Source organism: Mauremys reevesii, linkage group 9 (genome assembly GCF_016161935.1).
Source record: "Mauremys reevesii isolate NIE-2019 linkage group 9, ASM1616193v1, whole genome shotgun sequence".
Classification (NCBI taxonomy): domain Eukaryota; kingdom Metazoa; phylum Chordata; order Testudines; family Geoemydidae; genus Mauremys; species Mauremys reevesii.
In genome coordinates, this window is record NC_052631.1 from 39,661,332 (window position 1) to 39,684,778 (window position 23,447).

General features: G+C 41.7%; 1 protein-coding gene and 1 long non-coding RNA gene across 3 annotated transcripts in view; one reads left to right on the forward strand and one right to left on the reverse strand.

Moving 5' to 3' along the window:
• LOC120372666 overlaps positions 1–23,447 on the forward strand; it is a 133,625-nt gene that overhangs the window by 65,698 nt on the left and 44,480 nt on the right. The gene's annotated exons all lie outside the window — the stretch shown is intronic.
• Positions 1,447–15,621, reverse strand: TRIM42 (tripartite motif containing 42). Of its 2 annotated transcripts, none has more exons than XM_039489965.1 (5): positions 15,134–15,621; positions 12,516–13,111; positions 10,150–10,982; positions 9,204–9,431; positions 1,447–1,688 (listed from the first exon to the last, which is right to left on the reverse strand). In XM_039489965.1, the coding sequence occupies exons 1-5, from the start codon at positions 15,487–15,489 to the stop codon at positions 1,602–1,604; spliced, it is 2,100 nt and encodes a 699-aa protein (XP_039345899.1). In that variant the 5' UTR covers positions 15,490–15,621; the 3' UTR covers positions 1,447–1,601. The 2 variants fall into 2 exon arrangements, with proteins under 2 accessions (XP_039345899.1, XP_039345898.1); XM_039489964.1 differs by having other exon boundaries at positions 12,405–13,111; positions 15,134–15,620.

A 23,447-nucleotide genomic window follows, 5' to 3' on the forward strand; every position in this document is an offset into this window, starting at 1 on the left:
ACCTCAACTACTCCCTTTGACTTCAAATCCTGCTTCAATGAGGGCTGTATGAATAAGAAAAACCTGTTTTGGCACCTTGTCTTAATATACATTACAGAATATAATGACCTGATTTATGCAGGCCAAAAGTGATAAAGAATACATTCTTATTTTTTATGGCCCTTTAGCCTATATTTTCTAGAGTAATTAGGGATTTTAGAGGCCTCAATTTTTTGGATGTACATCCTGACACATCTTTGAGGGTGGGTGCTCAGCACTCCTGAAAATCAAGCCCCAGTAAGATGTTTTGTGGTGAGCATCCAAAAACAGAGGCATTCAAAATTACTAGACCCATTTGAAAATGTAAATGTTTGCAAGTAGTATCTCTAGACGTTGTCCAAGTTGAAATCATCTGTCAGAAAGAGGATGAGCCCAGATCATGTACATTACATTAAGTATCACTAATGGTTTAATGACTGGCAAAAAGGATAAGAAGTTGAACCTCCTGGAGTCAATTTTTGGCTTTGCTACTGACTATATGTGACCTTTGCAGATACTTGCCCATGGTCTGCAGCTCAGTTTATACATCTGTAAAGTGGGTATAGTATTACTATCTTACTGTAATGAAGTGAAGCTAGAGAAAGCTTCACTTTACTTGACTCTGATGAAAGGTGCAATATAAATACAAAATATTAATCATACATACAAATAAGTTATTGTTTGCCTTAAGGTAAATCCAAACAGTTCCATGGAATGAAATAGACATAGTAGATACCTAGGAGCTGTGTGCCTGTGTGGTGAATGACATTTTTTACTCCAGGGCTGTAACTTGCTCTTAATTGGTGTAGTTTCTCTTACTGCTGGTATTTACCAGGAGTAACTATTTTTTCAATAATATACAAGTTGCCTGTCTTTTGTGACCTTCATGTAAAGGACCTTCAGGTAAAGTGAGCATGATCCTCAGCATGTGACTGAAGTGCAGGAAGACATATTCCCCTCTTTGTCCTGGCTTTTCTTACTAGGGATAAGTACCTTTGTGGTCATGTGCTCCTACATTCATTAATACCAACCCTGTGCAACCTATCACCTTCTACCTTGCACCTAACACTCTCACTCCGCACTGTGCAGGATTAAGGTCCAAGAATGGCGTCATCAGGGTGAGATATGAACTCCTGGCACAAATCACAGATATTTGTAGAGTGGGCTTTATGAGGTGCATTAATACTATGTAAAGAGTGTTACTGTATAAACAAGTTCAGGCTTGGCCTCTTAGGAAGTAATAATCAAAGTATTAACTTGGCAGATTCCTGCAATGAAATGAAGACATCAGTCTATATTACTTTTTCTTTAAAGGTGCTAAGCACCACAGAGCTGGCTTCTGAGATTTGCACTTTATATTTTCATGTAGAACACAAAATTTTCCTCATGTGTTGGTGATATTTCTAGACTAAAGAAGGCAAAAGACAATGCTGAGATATTTATTTATTGGATGGATATGTTATTTTGAAGAGTTTACTTTCAGATCTTAGGCTGCATGCTAGCTTCAGTCAAAAATATAATAGATTTTTTCAGACCTTTTCTTTAAAAACAAAATAAAACATACTGTCTTGTTTCTTTGAAGCTTAAGGCTGTTTATAGAAAGCAGACTGAATACTCCGCAGCAAGCCCCATCTGCCTCTGGCTTTCCCATGCCCATCCGGAGTAACTACCTGGAATTGGAAAAAAATAACACAAATTCAGAGTTAGGAATATTTTAAAATACCGTACATACAATTTTCAGGGACTTGGTATCTCAGGTGTTAAATGATAGAGTAATAGAGTTCTTCAAAATGTGGTATACATTTTCAATGGAGCTCAGGGTCAGATTTTCAAGTACTCAGCTTCCACAATAGAGGGTAGATTTTCAGAACAGCCCAGCTGCCACTTATGGCCAGATTTTCAAAAGAACCCATTTTGAGCTCTTCTGAAAAAATCTAGTCACTTACTTTTCTGCCTAAATGGAAGCTGAGCTCTTTTGAAAATCTGGCCCTTAGGGCAAGTAGGAAGTAAACAAAAGCCATCATCACCAGATGGCTGCTGTTTGGTATTCTGTGTACAATGTAATGATTTTTAAATTTTACCTAGCACCAGCCTTTAAGTGCCAGTAGCAGGTCAGCTACGGAGAGATTTTTAAAAGCACTTGGGCCCAGTTCCCCAAAGGTATTTAGGCACCTATTGCCTATTGAAGTCAATGGGAGTTAGGTACCCAAATGGCATTTAGGAGCACAAATCCCATTGAAAGTTATTGAGACTTGTGATCCTAAATTCTTGAGTGCTTTTGAAAAGTTTCTCCCTAGTTTTTCGTGGACAAGTGTCCAATCACAAAAAACGCTATCAGAACTCAAACAAATTAGTTTCCAAGTTGGCCATCTCATCAGACAGGTTTAAAAATGGACATGGCAATTGAACTTCATCCCTAGAAACAGTCTTGCCAGAACAGGGTGGAGTCACATCTGTAGCCTTTCTTACACTACCACTGGCTGCATTGCAGTTGTTCTGTTCACAGAGCAGACTTAATTTTCATTGTTAACCCAGGAACTTTCTCAAGGACTAAAAGAACTTAAACAAGCCACATTTCTAATTAAGGACTGGACTGGGCAATTAAAGCACAGCTGTGATTAGGGGCAATACAGAGTGATCCCGCCCCATGGTTCCTAATGTGCAGGAGTAGTTAGGCTGACCAGATAGTAAGTGTGAGAAATCGGGATGAGGGTGAGGGGGTAATAGGAGCCTATATAAGAAAAAGTCCCAAATATCAGGACTGTCCCTATAAAATCGGGACATCTGGTCACCCTAGGGGTAGTATGCAGTCTGTGCCATTCTTCAGGACCTCCAGTGTGCCCAACCCGCCCCAGAGGCTTGAGGTGAGAGAGGAGTGCCTCACCTCTGGGACAATGTGCCACCCACAAGGGGTGTCTGAAGGGAACAGATCCCGTGCTCCTACAGCTTAGACTTAGAAACTGTGATTATCTGTGTCTCTGTGTGGGTATAGAGCCTGGGACAATGTGGCCCTGATATGATATGTATTTGATCAATTCCTTTTGGATAATTGGATATGTCAGAAAATATTGTATTGTTTTGTATAAATAAAACATCTTACATTCTCAGGGTGCATTTACATTAAATGTAACTCTTCTGAAGTTTCCATGCAGCTGGTAAAGTAAAATATTCTGATTTTATGCAAAAAGAATGGCAGTAAGTTATTTTTAAAAAGATCTATAAATGTCTGTCAAACATGCTTTTTCATTTTCATTTGCCACGGAACTCTTTGCTTATGTAAATTACAGCAGATGTTAAGCAAATCTGTGTTTCTCTGGAATATTAATACAACTCTGCTGCCTGTGGAAAGAACTGTTTTCAAAAGAAAAATCAATATAGTACTCCAGTGTGTCAGATAAAAAAGAAAATACTGTGCTGAATATGTTAAGTATGGGAAGTAGAGCTGCCCTGGTGGCCCATAGGTAGTGTTATCATTAGCACTCACCTAGTGAATTATCTGAGTGCCATTTCAAAGCTAGACTCTTACTAAATCCAGGTGACTAGGGACTAGAAGCCTTGGAGGGATAAAACTCAGTGTAAAGTGAAACCGGGAAGAGAGAAGTGAGATTGTTCTGCATGGAACCACAGAGTGAAATCCACCCTTTCACAGAGAACTTATGCAAAGGGCTATGTATTGAAGTCCCACATAAACCCTTTATTGGGACTCAAATGGTGCATAGAGCCTTTTACTGGCTCTCTGCACTGGGATGATTTGCTCTTGTATGTATAATGGTTCCAAGTGGAAAAATAAATGGACTGAATATATGTTTTTGGACAAGATTTAGAACACAGAAGTGACATCAGTGTGTGATGCTGGGTGCTCAGCACTTGTGATAATTAGGTGTTTATTTTTGAAAATCTTGCTTTTGTTTAATTTTTTTTCTTTAAAACCATAATAAGAGAGGCATTTGACAAGGGTGCTGAGGGACATTCTGAAACTTCCTCTCCCACTCCAGGTCTCTCTAATTCTCTTTGGCCTGGTCTACACTATGATTTTAGGTCGAATTTAGCAGCGTTGCCTCGATTTAAGCCTGGACCCATCCACACGATGAAGCCCTTTTTTTGACTTAAAGGGCTCTTTAAATCGATTTCTTTACTCCACCTCTGATGAGGAGATTAGCGCTGAAATCGGCCTTGCCGGGTCGAATTTGGGGTACTGTGGATACAATCCGACGGTATTGGCCTCCAGGAGCTATCCATGAGTGCTCCATTGTGACCGCTCTGGACAGCGCTCTCAACTCAGATGCACTGGCCAGGTAGATAGGAAAAGGCCCGCGAGCTTTTGAATCTCATTTCCTGTTTGGCCAGCGTGGCAAGGTGCAGGTGAGTCTAGATCTCATCAGATCTTGTCAGCAGAGGTGACCGTAATGGAGTCCCAGGATCACAAAAGAGCTCCAGCATGGACCGAACGGGAGGTAAGGGATCTGCTCGCCATATGGGGAGACGAATCCATGCTAGCCAAACTCCATTCCAATAAATGAAATGCCAAAACATTAGAAAAAGTCTCAAAGGACATGAAGGACAGAGGCCATAGCAGCGATGCACAGCAGTGCCGCATGAAAATTAAGGAGCTAAGGCAAGCCTAGCCTACATAAAAACCAGAGAGGCAAACGGCCACTCTGGATCAGAGCCCTGAACATGCCGCTTCTATGATGAGCTGCATGCCATGCTAGGGAGTGCAGCCACCACTACCCCAGCTCTGTGCTTTGACTCCGTCAGTGGAGAATCACGCAACAGGGAAGCGGGTTTTGGGGATGAGGAAGATAGCTCACAGCAAGGAAGCAGAGAAACCGGTTTCCCCAACAGCCAAGATATGTTTTTCAACCAGGACTGGGAGCCAGTAACCCCCGAACCTGCCCAAGGCATGCTCCCGGACCATGAAGGCAGAGAAGGGACCTCTGGTGAGTGTACCTTTGTAAATATTACACATGGTTTAAAAGCAAGTGTGTTTAATGATTAATTTGCCCTGGCATTCGTGGCCAGTACAGCTACTGGAAAAGTCTGTTAACGTGTATGGGGATGGAGTGGAAATCCTCCAGGGACATCTCCATAAAGCTCTCCTGGATGTATTCCCAAAGACTTTGCAAAAGGTTTCTGGGGAGGGCGGCCTTGTTCCGTCCGCCATGGTAGGACACTTTACCACGCCAGGCCAGTAGCATGTAGTTGGGAATCATTGCATAACAAAGCATGGCAGCGTATGGTCCAGGTGTTTGCTGGCATTCAAACAACATCAGTTCTTTATCTTGCTGTGTTATCCTCAGGATAGTGATATCATTCATGGTCACCTGGTTGAAATAGGGTGCTTTTATGAAGGGGACATTCAGAGGTGCCTGTTCCTGCTCAGCTTTTTGGCTGTGGCTGAACAAAAATGTTCCCCGCTGTTAGCCACATGGGGGGGGAGGGGTGAAGCGTGAGTGCTCTCTCTCACAAAACCAGCAGGCCCTCAATACAAGAGGCAAAATGTAACCTTGTAAAAAAAAACACGTGCTGTGTAATGTGAACAGCAAGGTTTAACATGAAAGAGTTTTTCTCTTAAATTTGTGGGGAGGGATAGCTCAGTGGTTTGAGCATTGGTCTGCTAAACCCAGGTTTGTGAGTTTAATCCTTGAGGGGGCCACTTAGGGATCTGGGGCAAAAATTGGTCCTGCTAGTGAAGTCAGGGGGCTGGACTCGATGACCTTTCAAGGTCCCTTCCAGTTCTAGGAGATTGGTATATCTCCAACTATAAATTACTACTCTCCCTTTTCCTCCACCAGCTACAAATGTTTCTCCTTCACAGAGGCTAGTGAAGATTAGAAGGTGTAAAAAATGCACTTGTGATGAAATGTTCTCTGAGCTCCTGCTGTCCTCCCACACTGACAGAGCACAGCAGACTGCATGGAGGGAGACAATGTCAGAGTACAGGAAAGCACAATATGAACGCGAGGAGACGTGGCGGGCTGAAGAGAGTAAGTGGCGGGCTGAGGAGAATAAGTGGCGTCAGCTTGTTGACAGAAGGCAAGTCGATGCTCAGGCTGCTGGAAGATCAAACTCATATGCTCCAGCGTATGGTTGAGCTGCAGGAAAGGCAGCAGGAGCACAGACCACAGCTACAGCCCCTGTGTAACCAACAGCCCTCCTCCCCAAGTTCCATAGCCTCCTCACCCAGACGCCAAAGAACGTGGTGGGGGGGGCTCCAGCTACCCAGCATTCCCCCTAGAGGATTGTCCATGCAACAGAAGGCTGGCCTTCAATAAGTTTAGAGTTTTAAAGTGCAGTGTGGCCTTGTCCTTCCCTCCTCCCCAACCCCACCCAGTGCTTCCCTCTTCCCCCACCCCTCCCGGGCTACCTTGGCAGTTATCCCCCTCTTTGCGTGATGAATTAATAAAGAATGCATGAATGTGAAGCAACAATGACTTTATTGCCTCTGCAAGCAGTGATCAAAGTGGGGAGGGGAGGGTGGCTAGCTTATAGGGAAGTAGAGTGAACCAAGGGCGATGGGGGTGGTGCATCAAGGAGAAACAAACAGAACTTTCACACCGTAGCATGGCCAGTCATAAAACTGGTTTTCAAAGCTTCTCTGATGTGCACCGCGCCCTCCTGTACTCTTCTAACCGCCCTGGTGTCTGGCTGTGCATAATCAGTGGCCAGGCGATTTGCCTCAACCTCCCATCCTGCCATAAATGTCTCCCCCTTACTCTCACAGATATTGTGGAGCACACAGCAAGCAGTAATAGCAATGGGAATATTGGTTTCACTGAGGTCTATCCGAGTCAGTAAACTGCACCAGCGAGCTTTTAAATGTCCAAATGAACATTCTACCACCATTCTGCACTTGCTCAGCCTATAGTTGAACAGCTCCTGACTACTGTCCAAGCTGCCTGTGTATGGCTTCATGAGCCATGGCATTAAGGGGTAGGCTGGGTCCCCAAGGACAACTATAGGACTTTCAACATCCCAACAGTTATTTTCTGGTCTGGAATGTAAGTCCCTTCCTGCAGCTTTTGAAACAGACCAGAGTTCCTGAAGACGCAAGCGTCATGAACCTTTCCTGGCCATCCCACGTCGATGTTGGTGAAACGTCACTTGTGATCCACCAGTGCTTGCAGCACCATTGAAAAGTATCCCTTTTGGTTTATGTACTCACTGGGTTGGTGCTCTGGTGCCAAGATAGAGATATGGGTTCCGTCTATTGTGCCACCACAGTTAGGGAATCCCATTGCAGCAAAGCCATCCACTATGACCTGCACGTTTCTGAGAGTCACTACCCTAGATATCAGCAGCTCTTTGATTGCGTTGGCTACTTGGATCACAGCAGTCCCCCACAGTAGATTTTCCCACTCCAAATTGATGCCCGACTGACCAGTAGCTGTCTGGCGTTGCAAGCTTCCACAGGGCTATCACCACTCGCTTCTCAACTGTGAGGGGTGCTCTCATCTTGGTATTCTTGCACTTCAGGGCAGGGGAAAGCAAGTCACAAAGTTCCATGAAAGAGCCCTTACACATGCAAAAGTTTCGCAGCTCCTGGGAATTGTCCCAGACCTGCAACATTATACGGTCCCACCAGTCTGTGCTTGTTTCCCCGGCCCAGAATCGGCATTCCACAGCATGAACCTGCCCCAATAACACTATGATGGCCACATTGCTGGGGCCCATACTTTGCAAAAAGTCTATGTCCATGTTTATGTCCTCATCACTCTCGTCACCACACTACTGTCGCCTCCTTGCCTGGTTTTGCTTTGGCAGGTTCTGGTTCTGCATTTACTCCAGGATAATGCGCGTGGTGTTTACAGTGCTCGTAATTGCTGTGGTGATCTGATCGGGCTCCATGATCCCAGTGCTAAGGCGTCTGGGCTGAAAAAAGGCATGAAATGATTGTCTGCTCTGACAGATGAAGGGGCGACTGACAACATGGCTTACAGGGAATTAAAGTCCATAAAGGGGGTGGCTTTGCATCAAGGAGAAACACAAACAACTGTCACACAGAATGGCCCCCTCAAGGATCAAACTCAAAACCCTGGGTTTAGCAGGCCATTGATTTCATGGAGGGAGGAAGCAAATGAATACAAAACAAATTGGGTCTATTTCTTGTTTTAATCCACTCTATCTATCTTTTACATCTTTAGGGTGGCAGCAGACGGTGCAGTTCAACTGCTAGCCATTGTCATCTCCTGGGTGCTCAGCAGAAGACGGGAATGACCTGGCTGAGTCACTCCCATGTCTGCCCAGGCACCCCTGACTGACCTCACTGAGGTCGGTTAAAAGAGCACCCAGGGATACGATGACAACGGCTACCAGTCGTAACACACCATCTGCTGCCAAAAGGCAATGAGCTGCTGCTGTGTAGCAATGCAGTCCCACGTCTGCCAGCACCCAGGAGACTTACGGTGACGGTCAGCTGTGCGGGCTCCATGCTCACTGTGGTATGGCGTCTGCACAGGTAACCCAGGAAAAAAGGTGCAAAATGATTGTCTGCTGTTGTTTTCACAGAAGGAAGGAGGGGGTCCTGACTACATGTACCCAGAATCACCCGCGGCACTGTTTTTGCCCCATCAAGCATTGGGATCTCAACCCAGAATTCCAATGGGTGGCGGAGACTGCAGGAACTGTGGGGTAGCTACCCACAGTGCAATGCTCCGGAAGTCGATGCTAGCCTCAGTCCTGTGGACACAGTCCACCAACTTAATGCACTTAGAGCATTTTATGTGGGCACACACACAGTCAACTGTATAAAAACAATTTCTGGAAAAAAACGACTTCTATAAATTCGACCTAATTTCGTAGTCTAGACATACCTTTTGATTGTAAATGCTTTGAGGACAAGGACACTATCTCTCTGTGTGGCCATACAGCATGTAGGACACTGGGCCCCTAGCACTGTGATAATTTAATGAATGGAATGAAGGTTGTAACCATGATGCAGCTCTACTGTTGGGAAAGACAGAAACACTCTAATGATAGCACTCTAATGATAGGGAAAAAATAATCTGTGGAGACACTCAGTACCTCTCAGGATTGTGGGCTAGTATGCTGAATCACTTGCCTGAGACAGCACCAGATGACATGTATTCTTGTTCATGCGTAGAGACAAAGAAAAATTGGAACTGCATATAGAAGAATGGAAAGGCAAAGTAACTACAGAAAGAGGGACAGATATTCTACTGTACCTTACAAATGTCACTCCATTGACCTGGACCATTTATATTGATGGCACGAACTTTAAAGAGATATTCTGTGTTGGGATCCAGATTATGTATCTCAAGGTTCTGATGCTTTATCCCATGCATTTCTCCAGCTAATTGTGTTTGGACAATGTTATCAGGACTAACAGAAACAACTTCATAGAACTCTACATTAAAGAAATCCACGTCTTCTGTGGGACATGTCCAGTAAATCTGTGGAGAAAAAAGATCTACATTATCCAACTATATGTTTTTGTTTTATTTTCTTACATTTTCATTTACATTTTTTTGGAAACAGGCCACTATGTTTTTTCTCTTCGTTGTTACTGCTATTTCTGCATTTAAAAATTAAAACATGCCTAACAAAGCATGTAATAAGTGAAAGGCAATGATAATTGGGATCACATTTTGAAAAATGGTAAGTACCTTCTGGGATGTTCAGAGCACACTCATCTCTCACACTGAAATTGATGTCTGGTGTAAGCATTTAGCACTTTCTGTGACTTATTTGGCATCTCATCTAACTGGGCTTCTAATAGGCGCTGAGAGCCAATTAATATATCAAACGTAAAAACATAAAATAAAACATTTTTTATAAAAAACAACAACTCAAATAGGACCCAATTCTGAGATATGCTGAGCAAAAAATTACTTGATTTTTGTATGATCCACAACATACAATGCCCTATTATGCCAACATTTAATGTTAAAATACATCTACTTCCTTTGTACTGGAACTTTCATATAGTAAATTCTCATAATGGCCCTATTGACTACAATGGGTTCAATGTCTTATTTATTATCTCACAATGAACTTTATCAGCATTACTCATTCACAAAATAAATGTTTTAAGCTATATTAAAAGGAAAACCAATTTGGCTAAACCAGGACCTAGTCTACATACATTTTTTTTATATTTATAAGTCTTACTTTGGCCGCACTTGGATATACAAGCATCTGGTAGATAATAACTAGGCCTGGAACCATAGATGATCCATTGTCAAATGATTCTGGATTGTGACTGATACTGTAGCTTTGATGGTTTCTTTCTTTTCTTGAAACTTGAGTAGATGCATCCCAAAATGCAAACATTTCATTATGCTCTTTACGATGAGGGGGAGGTGTGGAATTTGGTCTTCCCCACATTTCTTTCCTCATCACACTTGATTCATACTGTGAATTTAAGGTTGATAAAGATGGACTTCGGAGCACAGTTAGATGTTTTTCTACATGGGTACTGGAAATTTTCCTTGGAACCATTATGTCTGAATTACAGGGATAAGGAGCTTTGTTTGCTTTATCAGCGGATTGCTTCATTCTAACGGGTGATTGGAAAAGGTCATGCAAGTTGGCTGAAAGCTCTTCAAAGTTGAGTTTAAGGTTCTGAATAGGGTCTTCTCTGAGTCGTGCGCTGGGCTGATAAATATTATTAATTGCATCTTCTATTTCTTTTACCAAAAAGTTTGCAGACTGCAGAAATGCAATCTGGTTTTCCTCCTTCAAGGCCTCCTTAGAATATTGAATAAGGCTATCCATTTGAGAGATTTTTATGGATGTGTGTGCCACATACTCTATAATTCCCTTCTCTTTTTTTAGTTCAATGTTCTCAAGCAATTCCATCATCTGCTTCTCTTGTTCACGGAGAATGTTCCGTAATTTGAGGAATCCATTTCTGATCTCCTTCCTTTTAGTTTCTTTGTAGGTCTTAAAATTGTTCTTTAGCAAAAGGATTTCCATTAGGTCATTATCGACCCCATATCGGACTGTAAAACAAAATCAAGCCAATAATTTCAACATCACATTGAAATGTTGTGTAGCAGTTAGCTGGCCTAGTATAGCATAGAGGGCCTTCAGGACTGGTAGAATATAAGACAAGGAATCAGAATTCTGATGCTCTACTCAGTTGTGCCACTGCTTGCTAAGTGTCCTTGTAGTAATTATTAATTACTTTTCAAATCTGAATGGATAAAGTTAGGAACCTTAATAGACGTGACCTAATTTTGAGAGGTGCCAGAGCTTGGCACTTCTGAAAATTAGGTGGCCACTTCTTTAGATGACAAAGTGGGGATTTAGATGCATAAATTTACATATCCAAATTCAAAAAAATTGGCCTCATCCTCTTAGTGCCTCAATTTGGTCTTCTGTAAAATAGATCTGATAATGCTTATGTACCTCACGTGGGATATTTTCAAGTTTAATTTATGAGTGATCATAAAGCCCAGAGTAATCTTTGTGAAATTTATCATGTTAATGCAAAGTATTACTTATTATGAAAACTATACTAGCAAATAGCAGCAATTATTTGACTTTCTTGTTTTGTTTTTTATTCTGTCCCTCTGTCTTTTCAAAGGTTGTTATAGGGATTTAGCCATGTGACTCCTATTTAATTTAGAATCAGGTAATATCCTGATTTAAAAGTTTATACACACAAATTCCCTTGTAAGCAGGAGGGAAAAGGGGAGGGGCAGGATTCTGGGAGGGGTCAGATGAAGGAAAGAGTAACTAGGAGGAAGAGGCATACAGTATCTGCTCTTGAAGTGGGGAGCACTGGGTAGGCAAAGGAAAGGGGTGAATGGAGGGGAATGTCAGAGATGCAGGGTACCTGATGAGGGGTGCTGAGGCTGAGGTGGATGGAAGGTGATGCAAGGAAATGTGGGGAGGTGGGAAATCCATAAATTCTTATTTCTTTTAAACTGTAAGCATCAATTTCTGGCCCATACTATAAGCCCTTTGTGGTACTTTGGCAGTGTAAAGTGACTGTAAAAATGCCACAACTGTACAGCTGAAGAGTCCCCCCGTTGATGGAATATCTGACTTAGTTGTCTCTAGACTACTCCACATCTCTGGGAGAGAGCTCAGCCATAGTACTGTGGAATTCCAAACTGGTAAAGCACCCAGGCATGACTTGCTAATGACTGCAGCAGTGAAGCCTTGTGTTGATAGATTTCATATCTGTCACAGCACAACTTTGCAGTGGCTGTCATGTGTTAATGTGCTTTAAACTTGTGTAGATAGATAGATAGGAAATTTGCAAAGAACTTCATTAAAATAGTTGTTGTTGAAAGTGTGTTTCAGGGGAGTCCAGCTGAAACAATATTACCCCTTCTATACAAAAATCACACAGCCAGTTAAACAGCAGAGTTTTTAAAAACAGTGCAAACAAGCAGAAAAGCTGAAATAGGAACCTTTTTTAAACTTGGCAATAGCACTGAAGAGTGAAGCAGCCTCATTTGAACATGCCACCGGCAAGGGTAGTGTCTCATGATCGTTGTGCAGTGAGTCACTGCAGAACTCACAGATTAGCTCGTGGTCATCTAGACAGTATTTAGAAAGGTTTGAGTTGGGATGGAGTAAACAACAGCATTCTCCTTGATCTTCTCGATAGGCTTTGGTAAATATGTGGTCTTGAGTGGTGATCTCACTGTGATATAACCTTAGACACTCGTTACAAAAATTCAGCCGGCATGTGAGACATCTCTTGGACGCCTTCCTTGTCTTCTCTTTGCAAACTTGACAATAGATTGGTGCTTGGGTTCTGTCAAATCTCCACCTCAGAAAGCCATGTCTGCGCATGTATCTCCTAGCCAGTTTAGCTCTCAGGTAATTCATCCTCAACTGAATTTTATTAGTGTATGGGAGGCAGTGTGCTTTGACACACACTGGGCATACGATGATGAAGAAAGTTTCAGTTACTTCAGCCTGGGCTTTGCTTTTACTTATGCATTTCTCACAAATGCAGTGGTTGCATGGCAGCATAAATGGGTAGAGATACAGTTGTTTACACAATGGACAAATGAGTTGGTCACGAAAAGCATGTCCTGATGCATCCCTGTCCAGTGTAATGATCGATGTGTCACTTTTACTTCCAAAGCTTGGCAAGGCAACTTTTGAACTGAAAACAAAAAAAAAATTGGATACTCACTAAGAAACAGATTCTAATGTACACAATTCTGCTGTACAACTGCATCAATTTTTATTTCAAGAAACAGGTTATGACTGTGCTTTGTTCTGCCAGCATTGCACACAAGTGAGTGTTTCTGTTCACAGTAGTGGTTGCACATTTACTACAGGTACAATGCATCTGAAGCTGCCTGTTTTATTTTTCAGGATGTTCATTTCCCCACCACCACCACAAGCGTTGCAGCTATTACACAAATGTCACCATCAAGCACTTATTTTTTGTTCCATCTCTTTTTCTTGTTTATATGCTTTGCCTGTTAAAATTACTGTGAGTTATGATTCATGTGAATAGTAAAATAAACAGGTATCTTAACCACTGTATCTAACTATCCCTTGCCTTACAAGGGGAATCAAAATTCACCTTATAATGGAACCTTATTGCCATCTCAAGGATCTTTGTGAACAAAAGTTTAAAAAGTGGCTGGTGATTTTGGGTGTCTCAATTTTTGCAGTGCCCAGCCTGGGATGCCTTAAAGGGTCCTGATTTTCAGGAAGTGCTCTGTAAATCTCTCTGCTCTGTAAGTGCTTTTGAAAATCTTGGTCAACTGTCTCTCCATGATAATTCCAATGAAGATTGACATAAGCTCATGTGGTTAACATAGTCACCAGAAACATGAGATAAAATTACTGCCTCATCATTCAATTTTTGCAGTAAATCTGGTTGGGTTGCAGCCTTGGACAGCCTTGTACGCACTCCCTGCTTCCATAATACTGCCTTCACCACTACGTTTCTTTGCTCCACTCTTGTTGCTGCTGTTTTCAATCCCATATCTTCCCCCCCACACACATACTCCAAAACTGCTGCTCCTTCCCCCTCGGTTTTTGCCCATCCCCTCCCCCGTATATGTGTGTAATATCATAAACTAAATAGATTCTTCCCAGTGCTGCCCTTGTTCCACCCACTGGCCTCCCCCACTTTCAGAGCCAGAGTTACATATTTTAAAGGCAAGAATCACTTATGGGTCATGTATCTCTGGAGATCAACCAGTTCTCCACTCACAGTCTAAATCTTTATCATCACTACCACTACTTTGGTCTGGCTAGTTTCTTAGAGCCCCAGGCATACCATTGCAGTCATTTCTTTTCGCTGTCTGCTCTTCAATTTAATCTATGTTTAGTACTGAAGTTTTTCCATCCCTCCCCCTCACACACCAAGATCATTTTCATCCCATCTTTCTACTCTTTTCAGAACATTTTTTGCAGTTGACTTTCAGTTTCCTCTACTCCCCTACCCTGACCACCATTTTCCATTAGTCGGTATTTTTCTCTTACATCTCACTTCACATTTCTCTTTATCAGACATGTGTCTCTTCTTATTGTACACTCCTCTTTCTTTCCTTTTCTCAGGCTTTCACTCAATTAGAGCCGGTGGGAATTTTTCAGTTAAACATTTTTTCACTAAAAAAAAAATGTCAATTTGTCAAAACCAAAACTGTTCACAAATCAATGAATTTCCTGACTTGAAAAAATGTCAAGAAAAAAGCTTTTAAATTGTCAAAATATTTCATTTTTATATTTTCTAAATGAAAAATTCCAGTTTCCTGGTTTAAAATAACTTTGTTTTGAAATTTATGCTTAATGAGGGTTGAAAAGAAAAGAAAAGAAAAAGTCAACAGTAAAATGGAGCATTTTGAAATTATTGAAACAAAAATATTTCAGTTAACCCAAACTGAAATAAATCTTCAGGGTCTGGGTTTTGTTTTGGGATTCACAAACATTTTTTAGATTGTTTTTTCTTTTTTAATTTTCCTCTTGATTCAGGCAGAGAAAAATTTTCCTGGACGGGAAAACTGCCCTCCCACTACCTCAGCTCTACTTTCCATGCCCAGCTTGGTCACACTGAGAATAAGTGACAATTTTTGATTTGCCAAAAAAAATAAATAAAAGCAGCATATCCATTGGAACACAATATGTAAAAAAAAGAATCAAAGAATCATTCTTTGAATGCACTTACTGACGTCTCCTTGTGGCTCTGGGAAGGTATGATGCATAGATGGTATTCCTGCAGCATCTGCTCTCATAATACTGACAGCTGTTGTTCTCATCAGTGGCACAGCAACAGCACTTGCAGTCTGGGTCATTTGAACAGGAGCAGCAGCACCAACGGCAATTTGGGTTCTCTGAACATGAGCAATGACAACATTGGCAAGCTCTGCCTTCCGCATATGGGCAGGGGAAACAGTTGCAATTCCGCTCCTGAGTAAAAAGGAAACGCCAACACGAACAACATTCTTCATCAGTCCTTTCCAGTGATGGGCAGCAATGGCAGCCCGGGCAACATGGCCAACTTAGGCATAAACTATTGGCCATCGCTCCACAAGACACTCGGAAGAAGGTTCACTGATCCTTTGAACCTAACCTCACTTTACACAGGAGCACTTATAAAAAACATGAGACCAGTTTGATGACTCAGGCTTTGTGTTGGGATAAATGGTTCTCATTCCAGTTAGGAATAATGATGTCACAAGGAGCTATTTAACTAAGGACAATCATTTGCATATGTAAGTGATGTGCTGATTACATCATGTACATGTCACAATTACTAAGATCTACCTTTGCTATTACTTGTATTGGCACCCAATACAACTGTATCTGAGCTTGCAGAAGTTACATCTTCTCCCATCAACCAATGGCACTTTAGAGAATTTTCTGTTGGAAATTCATGTGTGTTGAAAATTTGGGAGCTGCATGAAATAAATAGAATACAATATAAAATAAACACAAGTAATATTGCACTGGTTGTATCATTCATGCCCATATTTAGAGTCAGCAAAAGCCTATATTTTGAAATAATTTCCCTCAGCATTTTTAAGGTACTACAGGAACATAGGGTGTCTTGCTGCACAATGTAGCTCCAGCTTCCAACAGAGAACATGAGGATTTTCCACCTACCTTCTAAAAGGTGAGAGAGAGAGAGAGAGAGAGAGAGGCATTTTCTGAAGGCTTGTCTTTTTCAGGGCAGACGACCAGCCATTCTACCCCCACCCCACTCTCCAGAAATAAGGCAGGGTCTGGTCCTGTTTAACTTCCTTCTCTTCCAGTTTCTTCCTGATGAAGAAAGAGCAGAGGGGGATTCCATGCACTTTTCCAGAGGGGATAATTTCAGCATCTGCCCTTTATATCTGCATGATACCCAGTCATTTCAGTGCCTCATATTGACAATTAGTATTCCTTTGCCATCTATAGAGGAAAAATCCCACAAACTGTCTGATACCAAAAAGCAAGGGCAATGTGGTCCAGCCTATTAAAAAGTTTGATACAACGAAGCATGGTGCTCTGGAACCAGCCAGCTTCAGTTATTACAATTTATTGCTTGCATTAAAGGCATCATCTAGAGGCCACATCTTTCAAGATTTGTGGTCCTACACAACAAGTGGTGTACTTCATCCAGTGCACAAAATGCCTCAACAACTTTGTGGGCAAAACAGACAATCGTTCCACTCTCGAATGAACTGAAACAGAAAAATGCTAAAAGACAAAAACACCATATCACCTGTGGGTGAAATCTTTTCACAAAGCAATCATTCTATAACTGACTTCTCAGTCCTTATCCTCAAAGGAATCCTTCAAAGGATGGCTTTGCTAGACACTAAAAATCAGGAACTGAAGAGGGACACTGAATTTATGGCTTATTACAACAATCTGTAACCCACTCAACTCCCCTCCTCTAGCCTTCCCCACCTCTTTTCCCTCTATGACTGAAGTGGTGGTAACTGGCCACTTCACCTTGAATGGTCCCTTGAAATGTAACTACTTGTGCTAAACAATCTGTTCCAACTTGTATTTAGCTGTGACACGCTGAGTACATTTCCCAGACCTGAAAAAGAGCTCTGTGTAAGCTTGAAAGCTTGTCTGTGTCACCAACAGATGTTGGTCAAATAAAAGATATTACCTCACTCACCTTGTCTCTCTAGGTAAATATAACAGTTACCATTAAACAATCAATAGTGTCCAACAATTACCACACAGAGACATCTGAGATAGTGCAGTCTTTTTCCTTTACTTGAAAGTGAAGACAACAGTAAGAACAGTATAGTATCTGTTGGCGATGTTGATTTTTAATGGCAACCACTGTGCTGTAGATAATTAAGAGTTTCTTTAACATGCAGAATATTCATCAGCTTGGATTAATGGGCTAATGAATAATTTGGGAGTAATTAAGACAGGAGTCTTGACAAAGTTTATTATTATGGCTACTGTGTAGTCATTATAGGCTATTTGCTTAAAGCCTACTCTACTTAGAGATTTTTCTATTTCACTGAACCATAACCCAATAGACCATAATGGTGCATCCTTATGGGAGGCCATCTACATGATGGACCATAATAGATCCTATGGAATGATTATGGTCTATTGTGTCAATAGATTTTCATGAATAAGCCTTAAGTCAGCTGCTAAAATAAATAATTCTAGACTGTGGGGAGGGGTAAGAAGAATGGTGTTACAAATACTTCGAACCCTCAGTAGCTGCTGATTTTCACATTTTGTTTTCCCAGCTTACTTGAAAGCAATATTTTAAATTATTGTGATATTTAATTTTTAAAAAGCCATTTGAGTTACATGGGTTGTGGAAAATAGTTATTACAGTACTAAATTCTGCTTCTTTTTTTTGCACTCCTAAAATGAAGACATTCCTAGGTAATTAAAAAAGGTTGGGGGAGGGGTGCAGCTCCTAGACTTGCATGCCAAGTTTCAGATCAAAGCAAAATTTTATACGCAAGTTTTGAGTGCCCCAACCACCTCCCTGACACCTATGTCACCACTTTCCAGTCTGTACATAACAGACTGGACTTTTAAGATCTTCTTTCTTGCACATCACTCTGACCAAGACACCCTTTTCTTTGGACCTCCCCACTACTAGATATTCCTTCCCTAATGCAACTCAAGCTTCTCATCTTTGCATTCTCTGCATCTTTGCTCACCATATGGTGAGCCCTGTCTATCTTCCTTTGTCTTTTACTATCCTACTTTGAATGCCACCCTCTCCAGCACCCTCATTTTGATGCAGCCTCCAAAATCATTTAATTTACCCTAGACCCTGCATTTGGACAATACTTCCTATGATCTTTTTTTGGATATACAGCCAGTTCTGCTAAGACTGGCCCATTTTTGATTAACATGTTTGTTCACCTCTAGCAGATACTGAATGATCAAATCATTCTGGTTGCCAGAGGAACCAAATTAGAGGCAACAACTGCAGCCCAGCTGACAGAATTTTAGCAGTGTTTCCAGCAATGTCTCTTTTTTTCTATTGTGACTTGGCCTAGCTGCCACTTATATCACACGGCATAGCAAACACGTTGTAGTTTTGTTGGTTTCAACCACTAATAGATCCAATCCTGCAAGATGCTGAACACATCACGATTGAGGACTTGCAGGGGGGGTTTGTGTGTGTGTGTTACTTAACTATTACCCCAGTCAAGCAAAAAGAAGAAAGAATAATATAAAGGTTGAGAAAACAGAATAATGCAAGAATAGAATTTCAATTTAATTTAAACTAAATGAATTAGGAATAACCATTCAGTCTTCATTAGCTATCAGTTGGTTTATTTTAATCTGATGTTTTCCACACACTGATTCATCTTGTTCATTTCCCCCCAACACACACACGCACCACCACTACTTTTAAGAGTGTTGTTTTTTTTCTTCCTCCCCAAACATCTCATTGATATTTACAGATGTAGGAAAAGAGGCTGACTAAAATGCACACATTATCCAGGGCTTTACACATGACCAATATGTATACTGACATCAGATGAACTCAGATGAATAATAATAATATGTTATTCATGGGAGTGCCTGCTGTTTCCATGTTTACCCAGCTTAGACTAAGCAAAGCACACAAAATAAAGAGGGGAAAAATACTGAAGATGACTCAGAATTGCTTTTGATTTTAGCCTGGATTACTTATCCAGGTGTCTATAATTGGCACCACTCCATTGTCCTTCTCCATGCCTGTGAGGTGCAGCAGAGTATGTAAGTGTAGTCACACTGTTGGTACCGTGCACCTAAATTTTGACTTTCTGGTATTCAGGCAATGGATGTTCCACTTATGTGTCACAGCAAGGAGGCAACACTAAGCCCACAACCATTCCTACTTCCAATGCCCCACTGTGGGTTATACATAGTGTAGAAAGACAACCCAGCACTGGCCTTCCACACCTGGGCAAATTTCCGTAATAGGCCCCAGTTTGTTATCCTTTGTCACCGCTACCAATTCTCACAGTCCCTGCAATTCAGTAGGGTTGGGTATTTCCATATGACTCTCGGTATTTTTACAGTTAATGAGTTGCTTTCCGTGGCCGGTGATGGCAGGGTGTTAGATGCTTCTGTGTCCTCGGGGTGTGGGACATTTGCCCTTCTTGTTTCAATGTTCATCTTATCAACATTTTAACATGCTTGTCCAATGTTGTAATGTATGTTTTAGCTTAGCAGCAGGAAAAGCTGGGGTGGGGCATGTCTGGAAATGCCGTATATGTGCATGTGACCATCAGAAGGCACATGAGTAACTTAGGCGATATGGACAAGGCGGGAGGGTGTTCAGAACTTCTCTTTGGGGTGGAGAGATGACAGACTCTGAACACAGAGGAAAGGTTCATCTGCCTGCAACTGGTACATCTCGCTGGTAGCAGGGAGTGAGATTGTTTACTTTACTTGCTGTACTGTAGCCTACAGGCACATATTTGGATTCTATTGTAGTTTTCAACAAATGGTTAAAATCCACCTGGTTTCTTGAACCTAACTGAATTGCTGTAGTGGGAAGGGCAGTTCATAACAATTGGTGCCCCATGTGAGGACCAGTGGATCTTGCTAGATTTGAGAGCAATCTGCAGGCTGCTCAAGCCTCCATCTTGATCTCCTTAGTAACAATGGGCATGGTCACTAATGAAAAGGATGCATTGTCCGAGAAATGCCAACAACCTGGGCAAAAAGCAGAGGAATTAGAGAAAGAATTGGAAGATGCTTTATCTGCCCTTTGAGCTGTAATTCAGGAGAACCAGGAATGGGAAAGGGCAGCCTCCCGTGATCACTGCAAGTGAATCATTGCTAAATCACAAGCCCAGTTACAAGTGAGGCAGGATAAGATGGATGCGATTACAGGTTGCTGTGCAACTCAGTACTCACCCTTCTCCTCTGAGGAAGCGCTTGATGAGGGAGATTTATATCCTCCATATTAGTATGGTTTATGGCATCGTGATCCAGATCAGGGAGATACTCACCCTAATCCTATGTCCCTTCTCACTAGAACCCATTGCATCAGGCAGAGACCTGCTGAGGGAGGCAATCAAAATGGCAACTGCAAAGAAGTGGTAAATGAAACCACAACCACTTCACTTTACAACAAACAAATTTGAGCCACTGCTCAGTCCATGGGACCTTCAACAGGGGAAACCACTTGCAGCTGGATTCCATATTGGGAGAGGGAAGCTAAAGTAAATGGGTGAACAAATCAATATATTTATTTAGTGGTTGCAGCTTCATTGCCACCCAATCTCAAATCACCTATTCCCACCAAGATTATAGATAAGCACGTAGATGAGGAACCACAATCAAGAGAAGCTAACAAGAGTCTAGCTGCCCCACTCTTAGTGGAAAATCAATTATATCCTAGAGTGATGCTGTATGATTGAATATGGCCATTTATATCATTGATATTACCACTGTTTTACAATTGCAACCATAAGGTATCAATGGAAAAGTTGTAATCTGCTAGGTATGATAATCCTGTTTATATGCATGTATCATCTTTGCATCTGAAGTTATGAATATGTATTTATATCTCAAACATGTGTTTTGTTCTTGGTTGTTCTTGGTAGTTTAACATCCAGTCTAGCCAGCCCCTTGTTGCTGTCTGATTTTTCTGGATTGGTAGAACCTCAGGTATGGTGAATTGGGTTTTCAGTAACCTCTCAAGACCAATTTGTCTGCATGGGAATCATGGGCTAGAATGCCGAAAGGGGACTGTGTTTTGGCTTCTTGTCAAGCAGTGTGGTACTCCAGAAGCTCTTTTGTCACTGGTTTGCTGAATCTAATTGTAATATAAACCATCCATTTTCAGGTGTGCCTGCCTTGTTTCTTGCAGTCTGCCCTGAGTGTGGCATTCTTGGTGTGGTCCATTCTAGGCAACCGGTCATACCTAGCATCATGAATATAAAACAAAGGGAGCATGAGACCTCCTCAGGGTTTTGAAACCTATTTTTTTTGGAGATTATGATTTAATCTTCCTTGGTGCCTCACTATGTGGAGGCATAGTGCACTAGGCTGCAGTAGCTGGGACGGGGGGCTGAGCTACCCTCAACACAGGGCTATGCCTGACTTTGGGTGCCCAACTCGCAGGATATTAGTGTCTCACATTGCATGACCAAAAAGTGAGGCACCCCACATTAGTAGTCACTTTTGAAAACTTGGTTGCATGTGGATCACCCTCAGCACCTGTGACAGAGCCAGGAATAGAACCAATGTCTTTTGCCAATAAAAAGGATCTCTATTTTTTACCCTGCCAATTTCACTAATGCTTTACAATAGGCATAGCAGTGTCTGTTAGGTGGCTGCTCCCTGGCAATGAGCCTGCCTGGAAGATAGATAGTTTTATTTCATTTGTTTTTCACTTGCTTGCCAGTCCTGCTTGCTTCAGCATCTGATTGGGAGCCGGCCCTTTCTGCCCAATACCGGTGATGTGTCAGCCCCATTCAGCTTAACTTCCACCTGACAAAAATGTTTTGCTGGATCCGCTTCTGTTAAATGAGAGATATTTGAAGTATTAAACCCTTATAATTTCTAGCTCTGATAATATAAAATTTAAATTCAAGATGGCTCAGTTGCCAGTGAGGTGCATTGGAAATAGCTAGACCAAAGCTGGGCTCATGAGGAGAGGAAGGCTCCAGCTAAAGATTAGCAGCCGGATAAAGCAAGAGAGCAAAAGCCATATTGTGAACTTAAGGCTGCTTCATTGCCCTAAAGCTACAGCAGGAGTTTCCTGCGCTGAGCACCATACACCATTGAATAAATAAATAGGAGGAAAAAATAACATGGTTTCCTTTACTACTTTTTTCCTTATAGTTACAAGAGAGTGTAATTTGCCTCATTTAATGTACAACCACCCAGTGGATTAAGTTGGACTACTAAACATCTGGCAGTCATTCAGCTTGTCCTTTCCATCAACATTAATTTCTGAATACTATGTAAATGCTAGAACTGGACAAAGTACCAGGGATAAGTATTTGTGGAGTGATTTATTTGACAGTTATAGCAGTTACCTGCAGAATAGATTATACGCAGACAATGTTCAGCCAGCTTTAAAGCTGGTTGAATGATGCCAAAAATTAATTGTCAAATCATGGCAATATTTATCATGAAATAATATAATTGACAAATGAGCTTTACTTGCATAATCATATGGTCGTGATGCCGTGAAATCAGACTTTCAAAGTAATATACATGTGATTTATAAGTTTAAAAATATCAAACAGAGAAACTGCCATACTGAATTTGATTGGATGGCCACTAAGTCCAATATCCTGTCTCTGACAGTGGTCAGTACCATATGTCCCTGAGTTGGTGACACATGAGCTGAAGCACAAGGGTTTATAGACCTCGTATTTCTTACCCTATCTTTATATAACTGTTTTCATTATGCACGTGTCCAAACCTTAAAAATCTTGGCCTAATGATTTCTTGGGGGGGGGGGAGCCCTGCATGTTAATTATGCACTGTTGAAAAAATGCATTTCCTTTGAGTTTCATTTTGTTGTATTTCAGTTTCATTAGCTGCTCCTTGTATCATGAGAAACGGTAAATAGGAATACCTAATTTACCTTCTCTATATCAGACATCTTTTTATATACTACCTTTAGTGCCCACTTATTCCTCTCCTCTCCAAACTAAACAACCCTAACCTTGTCACTCTCCTTACACAGACGATGTTTCATCCTTCTAACCCCTTTTGTCACTCTGTCTATTTCAGCTGTTATTAGGGGTACCATATTTCAGATTCCCCAAAACAGGACACTGCTGGAGGTAGGGGAGGGTGGAGGAGCTGGAGGAGCCCAGGACACAGCATCAGTCAGTACTTCCCAGGGCTTGGAGCTGGTGCCTGAGTGGGCAGGATCCGGCAGCTGTGGCTACAGGGAAATGGACCAATCAGCTGTGGATGCAGTGGAGGGACCATTCAGGAAGCGGACCAATTGGGTCTCTTCTGAGCTGCAGCTTCTGCTCTGCAAAAATCCCAGACGTTTCCTGTTATTTGAAAAATCTGCCCAGACAGAGGAT